General features: G+C 36.8%; 1 protein-coding gene across 1 annotated transcript in view; it reads right to left on the minus strand.

The window, feature by feature from the left end:
• Positions 1–12,413, minus strand: part of LOC126373197 (breast cancer metastasis-suppressor 1-like protein) — a 91,158-nt gene extending 78,745 nt beyond the window's left edge. The window contains exons 1-3 of the mRNA XM_050019245.1: positions 12,096–12,413; positions 10,752–10,902; positions 9,248–9,341 (exon numbers count right to left, since the gene is read on the minus strand). Coding sequence (XP_049875202.1) covers positions 9,248–9,341; positions 10,752–10,902; positions 12,096–12,297 — 447 coding nt within the window. The 5' untranslated portion in view covers positions 12,298–12,413. The remainder of the gene's footprint in view (positions 1–9,247; positions 9,342–10,751; positions 10,903–12,095) is intronic.
• Between the last annotated feature and the right edge of the window lie 4,584 nt (positions 12,414–16,997).

A 16,997-nucleotide genomic window follows, 5' to 3' on the forward strand; every position in this document is an offset into this window, starting at 1 on the left:
AGCCGTTAGTCCCGGTTACTACTTACTGATGTAAGTAAGTAGTCGTTACATGAGCCATGTCAGGGGCCTTTGGTGGCTGAATAATAACCCTGACACCAGGGTTGATGAGGTTGGTAATTCACCTCACAACCCACACGATAGTAGTAGTAAGTGGACACTTTATATTTTGATGATACAATGAAATCTTTATTCAAAACACCCTGCAAATTGTCAGTAAGAGGAAACTTCAGCGTAAACAACAAACGATAACGGGAAATGATAAACATTGATAAAAGTTATTTTTGGATATTGTTACTGCGTATCAAACGGTGAAACACGCAAGTAAGGAATGCAATCCCAATTCGAGATCGCAAATTCGAGATCCCGCGGGACTGGAATTATCAATCCCGCGAAATCCCGAAATTTTCGGGATCTCGTCAAATTCATATAAAATGGAAATTTAGGATGGCTGAAAACGATGAAAACTGCTTATTTGTGATAGTGAGGTTAATTAAAACAAAATATGTTTTGAAAGAAAACAAAAACCTTTATTCTTCAATATTACTTCAATACTAATAATAAAGTTTTTTTCTTTAAATCAGCATAACCAAGACAAAAAGTATAACTCAAGGAGTTTCGCCCAATCCCGTCAATCTCGAATGGGATCTCGTCATATTATGCTTCGGGATTTATCCCGAAAAATTATCGTAAGTAAGTAACATAGTTACACTTTGAATCGTCATTTTTTACATAATGCACGTCGCAGCCGCCTAAATGATGATGATGCTTCACAGTCGATTTCGACTACAGCGACAGCAGCTGGTGGATTCATTGACGGTTGCCATTCAAGAGCTTGGTAAGTCTGCTCTCTGGTGTGCTCTGTGATGGCTCGTATAGCCAATTTTATGTGAAAACGTGCGCCCACATTTTGGACACGTCAGCACCCCCCCTACGTAATTATAGGTGATTGCCGCAGGTGGTCGGGCTTTCAGATCATCACGTTTTCTATCCAGATCTGACCTTCTTTCTTTTTCGAAGTCAGACACCTTTTGTTGAACAAGGCGTCTCCACTCCGGGCGCTGGCTTGCTTGCGCCTCCCAGCATGAGGGCTCGATGTGGCACCGTTTCATGTGCCTTTGCAGCCGCCTAAAACTACTGCAGCTTCTCACAAACTGTTTTTTTTTTTATAAAATTAGGCTCGCGTTTGACCACAATCTCACCTGATGGTAAGTGACAATGTGGTCTAAGGTGGATCATGCTTACCCAGCAAACTGCCTATTCACTGTAGCCTAGAAGACTCCCAGATTATAACGAGTTCAAATCAAATCATTTATTGGACAAATATGGCATATTTGGCGATAACATAGGCATGCAAATTTTTTAGTGTACTACCAAGTCAAGAAAAGAAATTGGAAAAAAACAAAGGATAAACAAAGTTGGAAAATCAAACGCGGTAGGCAGTTCGAAACATAAAAAATTAATGAAAACCTATATAGCCGGGGAAAAGAAGCTGCAAGAAAAACCTCATTATTATTAATAGTTTTACTTATTTTAAACACCTTTTCTTATTATCAATAGGTGGGGTGGGTGGGGTGGTCGAGTAATAGCATGCTGGCCGCTCGCATTCGTCCTAGCGTATAGGGTATTCGAGAAACCGTCTATTTAGTTTTTACACATTTTCTTACTGAGTGAATAAGGATTGGTTTGTTTGACACGTAGAGCGGATGAATGATAATATAGAATTGCGAAAGCGATATTTAAGGCGAGAGTCTATAATCATTGGGTTTGTATTATAGTTAGCCCGCGTAGTGTTAGAAGCTTGGCTCTACATGAGATCTGATAAATTTTTGATATTGTAATCGAAGCACATAATAACGGGTTCTTACCGTCAGTCAGTTTCAGTCATCCCGTGATCATGGCACTTGCAACAGTGTCGAAATATCGGGAGTCTCATATCCCCATTTAAACGCGGTAAGAACCCGTTATTATGTGCTTTAATTATGATAATAATCGCGTAAACTTAAAACAATGTATTGTAATCGATATGATCTCGTCTTGGCCACATTTTACATGAAAACATTTTTGTTGGGATACTTACTTAAGTAAATAGACCGACTGCTTAACGTACCCTCCGAACTCCTGCATTGTCTTAATTAAACTACGGATCACATAGTGATTTTTGTGATGCGGAGGTTCTTGGGCAGAAGGGTCTGCCAGTTACATTGTATTTTTGAATAATTATGTACCCATTCAATGAGAAAAGAGGTAATTTTCATATTAAAACTGTACAACACCGACAACAACAACACAACAACAACAACTGTACAACTGCACTGTTCATCTTATTTTTTTTTTGGGAACGTAGCCTAGAAAGTCCCTCATTCAAACTGATCTTAACTAATCTTCGGTATCTATATCTGCTATTAAGTAAGTGAAATGTTGGTACAATAAAAACCCCACAAAACCAATTCCTCGGTTTGTCTGTGGGAGTGGAGTTCGCTTAAAGTTACTAGGTATGTTTTCTCTTCTCTTCTTCTATCGTGTGGGTTGTGAGGTGAATTACCAACCTCATCAACCCTGGTGTCAGGGTTATTATTGAGCCGCCAAAGACCCCTGACATAGCTCATGTAATAACTACTTACTTACATCTGTAAGTAGTAACCGGGACCAACGGCGTAACGTGCCTTCCGAAGCACGGATCATCTTACTTTTTGGATAATCAGGTGATCAGCCTATTTAATATATATAAAATTTTGATTTCCGGTTGATTGAGGGGAGGCCTGTGCCCAGCAGTGGGACGTATATAGGCTGTTTATGTTAATGTCCTATGTTTTAAAATACTTACAGTTAACTTATAGCTAAGAGATCTTTTGCATAAGATGTTTAAATAAAGATTATAGTGTTGTTACATGCTCGCTCGTCTATGTAACATTTTGAGGACAATGGACATTTTATGAAGCGGGTAATTAGGTTTCTATGTTATTTACCTCGTATAAAAATAGCCTTTGGCAGCGATGACCAACATAGAAACGCTCAAAATACAAAACAATGCCCTTGAAGATAAGTTTTTAAATCGTGATTTCACATTATTGTATAATAATTAAATAGTTAATTAAAATAATGGGATTGATTCTTGTACACGCTACCATCATCTCCCTAGCATTATCCCGTTTTTCACAGGGTCCGCTTACCTAACCTGAAGATTTGACAGGTCCGGTTTTTTACAGAAGCGAGAGCCTGTCTCACCTTCCAACCCGCGAAAGGAAAACCAGCCCAATACAGGTTAGGTCACATACCTCCGAAAATGCATTTCTCGGGAATGTGGGTTTCCTCACTAACCTAACCTAACCTAACCTGAAGATTTGACAGGTCCGGTTTTTTACAGAAGCGACTGCCTGTCTCACCTTCCAACCCGCGAAAGGAAAACCAGCCCAATACAGGTTAGGTCACATACCTCCAAAAAGGCATTTCTCGGGAATGTGGGTTTCATCACGATGTTTGCCTTCACCGCAGTACAGGCCGACTAATTTTAAAATAAGCTATACTTGTCATTTTCTTATCCGCTGAAAAGGAAAGGGACAGATATTTCCACAATAATAATTATTAAAAAACTACTACCGATGTTCGAAACCGGTCGTAACAATTGTTTTTTTTTTTTGTATTAGTTATTTAGGCGCGCTACAAGGTGGAGCGACGATCTGGTGAAAGCCGCGGGCAGCGCAGGACCGATCGTCGTGGAGATCCTTGGGGGAGGCCTATGCCCAGCAGTGGGCGTCGTACGGCTGATGATGATGATGATGATTATTTATTTACTTATTCAAAAAGATACACTGCAGTTTTACAAAAAATGTGTTTCGCCAAACTGCAAAACAGTTTGTTGGCGAGCAAAAACAAATAAATTATAGTTTTGTTAATTTAATAAGGGACTTTCCAGGCTTCGTTCCTCAAAAACAATATAGATGGCGCTGTACAGATTTTCCTTCGTATAACCTTCTAATTTCACGGATAACAGACATATGCATCTTTTATCTTTGTTTTCGGCTATACATGATGGCCCTTGTTATTACACCCAGGCACAGCACATCTTCCTCCCATTACTATTCTGATCAAAGTAAAGAGAAGCAATATAGGTAGCAACATAATTCTACACATAATATGATCCAAATCATCATCATCATCATCAGCCCATTAACGTCCCCACTGCTGGGGCACGGGCCTTCTCTATGGATGGATAGGGAGATCGGGCCTTAAACCACCACGCGGGCCCAGTGCGGATTGGTGGTTATTCTCTCTCTCTATTTAAGAGCTGCGCTCTTGTCGGTGGAGTAACCGCCATTCCTCTCTTCTTCCCGCCAAAACCTTCACCTCCCGATACGACACATGGTGGGCACATGGTGGTTATTAACGACTGCTAATTTAATGCAGCCGGGACTGACGGCTTAACGTCCCTTCCGACGCACGGAGGAGCTCGAGATGATTTTTTTTCATCGGCACCTATTATGTCCGGCCTTTGCGAAAGTTGCTTAACTTCAACAATCGCAGACCGAGCGCGTTTACCGTTGCGCCACCGAGCTTCTCAATGATCCATGATCCAAATATCAGTCGTCAATTGTTTTTATATATGCTTCTGCCATTACATTGTATTTTTGAATAATTATGTACCCGAGTAATGAGAAAATAGGTAATTATCACGTTAAATCTGTACAGCGCCATCTATATTATTTTTGGGGAACGTAGCCTAGGAAGGCCCTCATTGGGATATATTCGAGGATTTATGTTGTTATATTCAAGGTCGATGAAGTGATTAGCTTTCACCATCATATTCATATTTCATATATTCATATATTTATTTGTATTTATCATACTGTTATTATTTATCTATCATACATTATTAACATTAAGTTTAGTTGAACATCATTATTTTATAAAAAAAAAAAAACAATTTAAATTATATACTAAATTCAAGATATTTTGTGTAACAATAAGTAGTTAATATTTAATAAGAACTAGATCAGAACACTTCACTATTCATTCATCAATGAACACCATCGTGCATCATCGTTATCAACGGGCTTTGGAACTATCTCTGTCTACCCCATTAGGGATTACAGGCGTGAGTTTATCTATAGAATAGAATAGAAATAGTTTATTATAAAAGGACGCCACACACGAAAAAAAGACAACAACATCATATCATCATATTTCCACTAAAACAATTACAAAAAAGCAAGACGGATGTTTGTCGAAATGATCATAAGGTGGTGGTGGACGTCCTGAGATAAAAGGGCCTCACTCAGCACAAGTCTATCTATACATTTATCTAATATGCATTAATTAAACATTAATATTATAAACGAATTAAACATTAGAATTATCTACTAATTATGCATGCCCTATTATATTTTTTATATTATTAAAGATATAAATTTATTATTAATAATTGTCAGAATAATATAAAAGTCAAAGTATAAAACATTAAGTCATTTCAGGACAAAAAAATCGTCAACTGAATAGGTGTTGTTAACCAGAAACGTAAATAGTTCCTTTTTAAATGTCAAATCGCATGATATGTCTCTAATTGACTTACTTTACTTTTTTTCTTTAATTAATTGTCTTTAATGTATTTTTAATGTGATTTAAATGCAATAAAGAGTTTTTGTATTGTATTTTTGTATAAATACCAGCTATAAATAAATTAAAAAATCTCCACGTGTTACACTTCGCTCCGATAGAAAACGAGACACCTAGTGCCATCTAGCGGCAGACTCAGGAACTACAACGAGAGACAGGTTTGCTAGTGCTACGTGAATGCTACGTTCAGTTACGTTAACGTGGTTGTAACGTTAACGAGTTAAGTAGTGTGCGGCTTACGTGAGGGATTGAGTATTTGATTTAAAATTGATGAGGGCGCCACTTCTATGATGATATGATAAAAAAAAGTTAAAAAACGTTTATAATTCATGGTTGGTGAGTGTAAAATCAAAATGGCATTACAATTAATGGACTGTATTCTAATATTATGCCGGGCAGCAGCGGTATCAGTACTGGTTGGAGGCCGAGGAAATGGATTCTGGTAGGGCTCTAGCTAGAACATCACCGATTGAGAAATTGGTCGGTGTACTGCGGAACGGAAGGCGATTGGGGCAACCACCGTTCTACACGCCCTATCTATGGAGTAATGGCGATTACTCCACCGACAAGAGCGCATCTCTTAAATAAAGAGAGAGATTCTAATATTATACAATATCTTCATTTGTCTTTAATTTCTTTAGTCTTTGACCGCTCAATGATAACCCTGTCGCCAGGGCTGATTTGATAGGTCATCGACCTTACGTACACGAAAGATTTCATGAAATGACCTTTCTAAAATGTGTGTTATTGAAATATAATCACTAACTACAATTAATGATTGTATGAACTAGTCGTTCTGTCTAATAGTATATAAGAATAACTTAATAATTCCGTGCTTCGGAAGGCACGTAAAGCCGTTGGTCCCGGTTACTACTTACTGATGTAAATAAGTAGTCGTTACATGAGTCAATGTCAGGGGCCTTTGGCGGCTCAACAGTGACCCTGACACCAGGGTTGATGAGGCTGGCAATCCACCTCTCAACCCACACGAGAAAAGACTTACTAAGACACTTTCTGACACTGACATTTGCGCATATAAAAGTAAGTGCGCAATGCAAACAAATGTCAAAAAATTTCGATGTGGCATTTTTAACCCCCCTACACAACAGAACTAGTGGGTGTATAGGAATGTTAAGGATCTCCAAAAACTTAAAGATGGCCATGAACATATTCAATTACATTATTAAAATTAAATACAATAAAGTTTTTTTATCTTGTGCATAAATCTCTAATAATGTTGTAATTGTAACGCTGCTGCTCTCATTTTGTTATTGTTGGCATCCCCAACAAAATTATATTTCATATTTTAAGTATGGCAATACTGGCCTTCTTCTAGAATCTAGAATCTGCGTAACGTGTATCGTGTGTTAAAACTTTATAATATAAAAATTAATAAAAGTACTGTCAAGAACATTGTCCAGCTGTATCATTCATCGCATCGCCAACACCTAGATGCCCACAGTTATGATTTTTAGGTGGATAGCTTGTAATTTCGAGACTGTAATTTATAACTAATTATGCTGTTGTTGTCCCAAATAATAAAAATAATTCAGCAAAGCACTTACCTGCAGCCCCCTCCTTCGCTTTAAAGCAGAAAGTAACAAATATACACACGTGAAAATAATTCACTATTGATACCGTCAGCAACAAAAATATATACATATCATTATTACAATTTGATATCGGCCCCGATTCCTGCAGACACCTCCTAATTTTATTTTAAGTTATACCCGTCATTTTCTTATCCACCGAAAAGGAAAGGGACCGATGATTGACAACTGTTATTTTTTAAACTACTTTATTTTTTAAGCTAGTATGCAACCCGCTTGACGTGTGCTGTCAACTTAATTCTATCGGATTATTGATATTTCAAAAACATTACATAGAACTTTTTAGCAAAAGACGAAAGTAAAAAAGCATTTTTTGAGAATAGAAATAGAATTCACAAAATGTATTTTTGAATTATTTACAAATATTTTATAATTGCAATAAATATAGGTGCATTGCTCTAGTTAAACAAGTTATAAAACAAACAGAAAAAAATAATATACTTACATACAATATTTTACGTATTTTTCCCATAGATAACTTTTGTTGCTGACGGTACTAGCATAGCGTAGCTACGCGCTACGCCGTAGCAATGTTATATTAAATGCAATCAGAACCTGTTGATAACTTGCTGATAAATGTCAGATATCGCATCCAGAACTTATCAGATAGACAGAAGTGCTATCCACCTGTGATTGAACCCTAATTGTATTTCTGTATTGTATGTTTCGTTAATACAATAAGATATTGTATTGTATAATCGAAGGTTAACATTGTATGAGCATGTAATGAGGGATGAAAGGTATATAAGGAGGAAAAGTTATGAGTATGAATATGGAAGGATATAGAGTAGGGGACGACTAAGGAATGCAATCTCGACTCGAGATCGCAAATTCGAGATCCCGTGGGATTGGATTGGAATATCAATCCCACGAGATCCTGAAATTTTCGGGATCTCGTCTAGTCCATAATTTCAAATTCAAAAATATCTTTATTCAGTAGGTAACATAATTACACTTTGTTGTCAATGTCAATTTTTACATAACGAACGTCTCAACCGCCTAAAACTACTGTAGCTTCTCACAACCTGTATAGCCGGGGAAAAGAAGCTGCAAGAAAAACCTCGGCATAAAAAAAATTAAAGTTTGTGTGGCTGAAAACGATGAAAACTATTTGTGATAGTGAGGTTAATTAAAACATAATATTTTTTAAAGAAAATAAAAACCCTTATTCTTCAATATTACTATCTAAATAATGAGTTTTCTTTGGAAATCAGCATAATCAAAACAAAAAGTATAACTCAAGGAGATTCGCCAAATCCCATCAACCTCGAACGGGATCTCATCATATTCTGCTTCGGGTTCATTGGATTTATTTTTATTATTAATACTAGCCTCTGTGATCCCACTGCTGGGCAAAGGCCTCCCCCATAGGTCCCCAAAGGTCTTTCCAAGTATCCCGGTTCTGTGCGAGCTCTATCCAGTCTTTTCGATAACCGTCGAGATCATCGCGCCATCGTTTCCGGGGTCTACCACGTCTACGGTGGCCATCCTGGGCCAGTCCTTGGGGATTTATCCCGGAAAATTAGACGAGATCTCGCGAGATCGGGATTGCATTCCCTAGGGACAACCCAGTAAAGTGTGGATGGATTGTGTAAAGAAGGATATGTGTGTGGAAGGTGTGAGTACTGAGATGACGACTGACAGAGATGGATGGAAGAGGAATACATGTTGTGTCGACCACACCTATAGGATGGATAAGGACAGGAGGATGATTGTATAATCGAAGGACTCTCGAAAAAAGTAATCTCGGTCTTAGGAGGATATACGATCCTGACGACGAGGCAATCAACTCGCGGCAACACTTCCGGAGCTCGATACCGACCCCGCCGGCGTGGTTGATTTCCTCATTCAGCGCTAATCGGATATGGAACTACTCGAGACACTAGGGTCAAATATATCTGAGGTTCGCGCCCAACTGGGCATCAGGCCTGTTGTCTTAATTTTGTACCGGGTGAGAGCTTTTAGCGCTCCCCATTTGTCCGCCCAAGTAGTTAATGGCAAAAACAGTATAGTATAAGCAGTCCTACCTTGAAATGCTGATGCGCAGCCTGCTCCTCCGCCTCGTACTTGTGTTTGATGTTCTCTATCCGCATCTGCTTCAGCACACCCGCCACCTCGATCCTGCACCATAATATTTATTTATTTATTGGCCCCGATTCCTGCAGACACTTCCTAATTTTATTTAAGTTATACCCGTCACTAGCTTTTGCCCGCGACTTCGTCCGCGTGACGTGTTATAAAAAAAGAGATATTTGTGTGTGGGAGAAAGGTTAAAAATGCTTTATTTTATTTTAACAGCGAATAAATAGCCTTAGAAAAAAATTAAGAAATCGTAAAGACTTATAACCTACAATTATTTAAACAAAATTTAGAAATTACAACAGAAAATTATAAGGACTATAATTGATAATGCAAGGGCCGTGGAACGTCCGCCTGGAAAATTCAACAGAAAACTACCTACTAAAGATTTGAACCATCCAAATATATTGAAAAGTTCGCCGCAAAATTCAATATTTGACACGACTATCAACGTCGTCTGCCCTCACGCGTCTGCCGCGTTCCGGTTGCTCACTCAGGTATCTGCCCCCCTCCGCGCCTCGCCACCGCTGTCGCCGCCCACGACCGCCGCCGCGGCCGCGACGTTTCTTGGTTGCCGCTACCGTGAGCTATAAATTTCAAGTCTCTAACTCGCTTCCCTTTCCCAGGGGAATTTTTAACTTTGCATTGACTAAGGTATATGCATGTCAAATTTCAAGCATCTAAATTATGCAGCTTAGATTTTTTCATACAACATTTTTTTCCTGCTAACTCCCATTTTTCAAAATACAGCCATAACTAAACTTTATATTTACTAAGGTATATATGCATGCTAGATTGAAGACATCTATCTTACGCGGTTTAGATTTTTTCATACAAATGTTTTTTCCCGCTAACTCCCGATCCCGTGCGAATTTTGTAATATCCTTTGCAACTAATCTTTAAGTTTACTAAGGTACCTGCATGCCAAATTTCAAGCAACTAACTTAAGTGGTTTAGATTTTTCATACAAAAGGAATTTCCCGCTAATTTCCGTTCCCGTGGGAATTTCGGGAATTCCTTTCTTAGTGCACCTCGACCTAAGCTACGTCCCTTCCAAATTTCAAGTGCCTATGTTTAGCCGTTTGGAGTATGCTCCATACCCCCTCCGGTTGATTGAGGGGAGGCCTGTGCCCAGCAGTGGGACGTATATAGGCAGTTTATGTATGTTTAGCCGTTTAGGCTGTGCGTTGATATGTCAGTCAGTCAGTTTCTCCTTTTATATATTTAGATGTACAGATTATAAATAAAATAATAATAATGAAACAAAGTGGACAGTATGATAGTACTCGAGTATAAGTAAATAAAATTATCAGCATTAATGTAACTGCTCATCTAACCATTTCTTACTTTATTCTCCCTTGTTAATTGGCGATCCTTTTCATCAAGTATGACCCGGAATTTAAATTCATTCAATATGTCTAATATTTATAGAATCAGTATCTCTTTACATACCTAATCCTCATATTCTCCTGTAGAGACCTCAGAGGACCGAGGTACTCTTGCGAGCGTCCTCCACGAACTTCAGCCAGCTGGTACTCCACATGCTTCACTCTTTCATTGTACAGCTGCTCTCTTAGAACGGTGAACTGTCGTTCTAGGTTTGCTGGAATTTATAAAAAAATAATTATTTTTACGAAGCCATTTTGGTCCTGTGGTACATTGGCTTGCTTCTCAAATGGCACCTATGAGTTATTTTATTTATAGTTAAGTTCAGTTGTCACTAACACAGTTGGTTCCACTATTTTAGATGACAATAATGTATCCACCTATCATGTTGGCCAAACAGAGAGCTTGGTAAGGTGTGCGTACTTAGATCATCTTGCGATGGATGTAGCTTTGACTAACAATTGATGTAGGATGACAGAACTTCAATTTACTTTCTTTATCATACCTGGTGAGGAGAGGGTATTCTATACACCTCTGCCTGCCCTTTTAGGGATATAGGCGTGATGCTGTTATGCTTGCTTTTCCCTAGCAATTTTCAGTTTAGTATAGTAGTATACGGTCACGAGTACTAATATGTATACACTTTGAAACCATGTCACAATAACTTTTTTGACAAATTAAACCGTAAGTTTAATTAAATGTCAAATATTATTATGATAGTACGACAGGGTTCTAAAGTGGGTACATGATATTCCTCATGACTGTACAGGCTGGTTATGTTGTATTATTTCTTCTATGGTCATTATCTTTATTTGTATACTTTTTTTAAAGAAAGGTCATTGGGGTCAAATAAACTAAATAATCATCATAAGCATCATTTAGTCATTAAAAGTAACGATCTGCCTGCTTAGCTATCAGTATAATATTTTATCGGATCTGCACTGTACCACCTAGAGCGGCTGTCAATTTTATAACTTAACCTCCCAACTCAACTCAATTGCATGCATGCTCTTTGGTGAAAACTTAATTGGCTACTGTACTACCTAATGTGTGTATTTAATATTTAGATATAAAATATGTGTTATTATAAGCTGTATCTATTCCTTAAATAAATAACATAAAATGAACTTGTGGGTCTATTCCGCCCAATATTGACTAAGAACGTGAGTTAGTGAGACAGACATACGGCCATAGAACAGTTATGAACAGTGGTAATTTAGAATTATTCCTGCCATTGCGTTAACATTCTACACCGTATCGTATAATATACAACGAAAAAAAAACTACAATTCTCAAAACACTCAAAGCACTTATTATAAATACAAAATAAATGCTATTTTTTAGAAAGGAAAAATTGGTAGTACATAATACATACTATTGTTAGTAAACATAACCTATAATTGTACCAACCGAGATTGTCCAGGCATTCGTTCCTTCTGCGCTCACACTCGCCCTCATCCATCTCTGAGGAGTCATCGGAATCCGGTTCATCTGCTTCCTCAGCACTGGAGTCTCGATCAGGACCCCTGGAGGAACCCCCAGATCTTTCTGTATCACCTCCAGACAAATCGCCGTCGCCATCACTGTCACCCTCCACTCTCATCGAAGGCATTTTGACCTGGTTTTCTCTTCACTTCACTAAGCAAGAATAACTAAGATAACTCCAAGAATAAACAACTATCTTAGCGTTTCGCTCCGTTTTACACTTTTGGATTTGGAGAATATGAAACGTCAACGTCAACATCTGTCAAAAACCATAAACAAATTTCTATTTTTGTTACGTATTTAGCTACAAGGCTTTTAAGCTTTTTTTAAGCCATGGCCTTATTAGAGTAAATCAGCGAAACGATTTAGATGTATGGATGTTTGTAGATAAATATAAAATAATAGCAAATCTAGTTGTGTGTTTGCATTAGAGTAGAGTAAAAATACCTTGAATAATGTATAGTAATGGCTTGCGTGATTTGCATTGTGATATGGTTCGTAGCCTGCAGCAGTACCAGGGTAAGCTTAGAGGTGGCTAAACATTGTTATAGCGTAGTTCCTCACATACCGGAAGTCAACATTATTAACGGTTTTTGCAAATATCCGGATATAATTTACACTTACTTATATTTATATACCAATGAGATCAAAAATAAAGTGATGTAGTGGAGTATGGTAGAATGATGGAAAGGACACCATCTTTAATGAGGGACTTTCCAGACCACGTTCTCCAAAATCATGTAGATGGGGCTGTCCAGATTTAACATGACAGTTACCTATTATCTCATTATTCGGGTTCGAATGTAAGTAAAAATAATTGTTGCTAGATATTTGGATTACATTATGTATAGAATTAATTATGTTGCCTCTTCTTTATTTTGAGCGGAATAATATAGGTGAAAATAATTGTAATACCCAAAACCAAAGATAAAAGATGCACGTGTCTGTTATTTATGAAATTAGAAGGTAAACGAAGGAAAATGTTTACAGCGCCATCTTCATTGTTTTTGAGGAATGTGCCTTGGTAAGTCTCCCATTGCATTACGAGGTTATTGATTGCAGTTGATTGTTTAAATAAAACGAAAATTATATCTGATATTAAATTTAATAGGTATTCTATTATTTACATTAAATTGTTCTCTATTAACATGTTATTTATAGTATTTTATTATTCATTCAATTGTTAATAAATTATGTACAGGACTATTTATAAATTAGATAATAATATCAATACTGTGAAATCTCCAAAATCCACAAATCCATGTTTTGATAAATTGCATGAATGATGACTTTGATGAGGCAAAAATACTTTCATAATTAATAAATAATATTTAAGTACACAGTTAAGAACATGTTAATCAATTTACTTGAGAACAGGAACATCTTTCACATTAAAAACTGCACAAGAAGAAATAAAAACTCTTTCAATGACATAGTGTTACCATGATTTGTGAAATTAGTTTTACCCGCATCATTCATGCAGAAATCAACATAACTAGAAGATAAAACAATAAACAAGGTATACATTTAGCACCTGCCGGCTACACTGATCTTATATACTCAATTAGGTACAGAAAACCTTAGAAATAAACACATTATCATGGTGGAAAAAATAGGTACACATTTAAATTAATTAACAGACAGAAATAGAATACAGATTTGTTAGTAGGCGCTAGTAGTAAATTATGTACACAGTGTGACTAGCTGATAAAACTAGAAAATTATTAGGGCATTGAAGTCTCGCATGATAAGTGGTCTAAGCAGGAATTAATTATCGCATCGAATAAAAATATATGGAAGATTTTTTAGTTCCATTGACGTCTGTGGCCGCGCTGTGCAGATTTCCATACATTGTTACTCGAACTTAATACAATAACTTCACTATAAAAATTTTGCTTAAACCACTGCGTACTTTAAACTGACATTTGGCTCCGATTCCTGCAGACACAGCCTCATATTATTTTAAGTTATACCTGTCATTTTCTTATCCGCCGAAAAGGAAAGGGACAGCTGTTAAATTTATGAAGAATGAGTGAATGTATGAATAACCCGGGCGAATCAAATAGGTAGCTCGCTGGTATGCAACCCGTTTGACGTGTGCTGTCAACTTAATTCTGTTGGATTATAAAATTTTTAGAGGATTGTATCAAGATTTGTGCCTAAAATTGACTTGTGTTCCACATATTTTATGCCTGTCGATTACCCGTCCCTTTGCTTTTCTGCGGATAAGAAAATGACAGGTATAACTTAAAATAAATTTAGATGTTGTGTACTGCAATCAGCACCTGATCTTTACGAGTTTATTCGAGCATGAGTCCTAAAATTTTAAGTTTTAAATGCGACAGTTCGGTTGTTTCAAATCGCTCGGATAAACTAGGTGCCTATTATTTTCCACCATGCACAATACAAATAAAGACTCAATTCAAAAATCCCGTATGACACGATACCTCAATAACCACGACTTCAATGTAAATGGTATAACTACAACATACACGATAAAAATAATCTAAAAATTGTGATTATTACAAAAGAAGTATACTCTAAAAAACCGAAGCCTTATTTTTTGGCACTATATTATTTGGAATCCACAACTCTATCTACATATACATATTGTAAAAAAGTTAATGATTCTTTGTAATCTGAATATACAATAAACTGTATAAGTTCTAACGGCATATTAATTAAAAAGGTCAACTTTGATGAAAACTTAACTGTATACAGCGCTACATTAATTGTTTTGTAAGGCATATTTAGTGAATACGGTTTATTTATTACTTTATTTATTAGATAAAACTATATTTATTTTGTATTTCTATTATTGCTTTTTTTATTTAGAAAATTGTGATCATCAGTCGACATTCTCATCAAAGTTGTTTGGCAGCGTTCTAACGTGGCCTAGACGCTCCGAGACAAACGAACGTACAAACAGGCAAACTGGTAATAGCTCGAGAATTTTAAAGTCGAGAATATTCTATATGTTGAAAATTGGTAAATACGAACTTACTTTCTATGGACCTCTAGATGATGATAAATCATGATGAGTTGAACAAGTTGTCCAAGGGACGAAAACTATTAATTATTAAACTGGAAGGTACATTATAAAAACCAGATATGTCATTGAACAGTATGTAAATTTGATTACAGGGATATTATTAAAGTCTTCTACTCGCTACACTTCTTTAAGAGCAGACATGTCAACATTTATTACGTTTCTCTTGAGTATTTGAGCTTGATATCAAGTGAACTCATGTTGAATAAATATGCTACGAATGTAAAATTATCGTATAGAGTTCGAGTAAAAATGTATTGGGGAGCTTTACTTCTATTAGTTCCATTAACGGCCGCGGCGGCGCTGTACGAACTCCCATACATTTTTATCCGAATTAGTTTTTTATTATTCGAATTTGTTACCAGCAGGACGCCTATTATATCGAGGGCTTCGACCAATGGACGCAGCGAATGCTGTCTACGTGGGTAGACGTCGTATGGCTATTGGTCGAAGCCCATATAATTCGCGCCGCGCGCGACGCAATTACCATGCCGCGTGGGCTGGCGGTATTGCCATCCTACATAAGAACTTTCAGAGGGATAGTTTCATTTAAATCTAAAACATTGTTTCCATGTCTGCTTCATACCTCAGTTTATTACGGCGAGCCATCAATAAGACCCGTGAGCACTACAAGACGAGAAAATTTTCAAAAATCCCTATTTTTTTTAATCTACCGTACAAATTTGGCAATAGGATGAATATTTTATTGTTTCACTTATTATTTGTTTCCTAAGCTATCTATTCCCGTACATACGACATTTGCAAACTATAAATTCCTCGGCATCGTGGTTTAACAGCTGTAAAAAGTCAACGATTTAACAAGCCTATTTTTATTTTATTACTAGTTGAATCCCGCGAATTTACTCGCATACGTTGAAAACAGTTGAGCGCCACCTAGCGGACGCCGGTAAAAACGACAGACAAACCAGCTAACTCCAGCATGCAATGGCGCCGATCCCGGCGGACAAAACTTTTTATTTTAGTCTGACAACTCCAAAAATACTGCCGTCCTTCACTTACAACGAGCGCAAGACAGAGATATAACTAGTTTCAGAACTGTGAAGTTAAAAAAGTTTAGTATCCGCGGGAATCAACACCAATATTCACGTAATTAAAGATAAGAAGGAATATTCAATAGTGCCAATATACGAAATAAGGATTACTGTGACAAAATGATACATCCAACAGGCTAAGTATTATATAAATTTATTTGCACCTACTAGTAATGACTGACTCAACACATAATGCAAAAAATTTAATACAATTTAAGTGCCTAAAAACCTTTTTTTTTTAGTCTTTTTTACATTATTTGACTGGTGCTTTTAAATGAACAACAAAATTTACTTTTTGGCGCTCTACAGACGACAATTTTGTTGAACTTGAAATAAACCTTCATCCTCGGTGCAATTTGCCTATTGTTTACGAGAACATAAATATAAGTTTCTTAATACTAGCTTCTACGTCATGCGGTGTGGGGTTCAGCATAAATTCTGATTACTAAGTCTTTATTTGTCTTAGGTCTAAAGGGAAGCACAAACGTCTATCGTCTATAGAGCCCCAATTAATAAGATAAACTCACAAAGTCTAATCAACATATCATTCACATACGCAATTTCGGAAATATATTTCTCTCACAATTATAACTCTACAATCATCCTCTATTCAACTATCATAAGTATTCGCTTCTCACTTGTTCGAATTTTTATTTATTTTATTTTTTTAAATAAATAAGCTCGAATCTATTAAATGTATAATCGATCGATTCATACAAAATCGAA

Source organism: Pectinophora gossypiella, chromosome 15 (assembly GCF_024362695.1).
Source record: "Pectinophora gossypiella chromosome 15, ilPecGoss1.1, whole genome shotgun sequence".
NCBI classification, from domain to species: domain Eukaryota; kingdom Metazoa; phylum Arthropoda; class Insecta; order Lepidoptera; family Gelechiidae; genus Pectinophora; species Pectinophora gossypiella.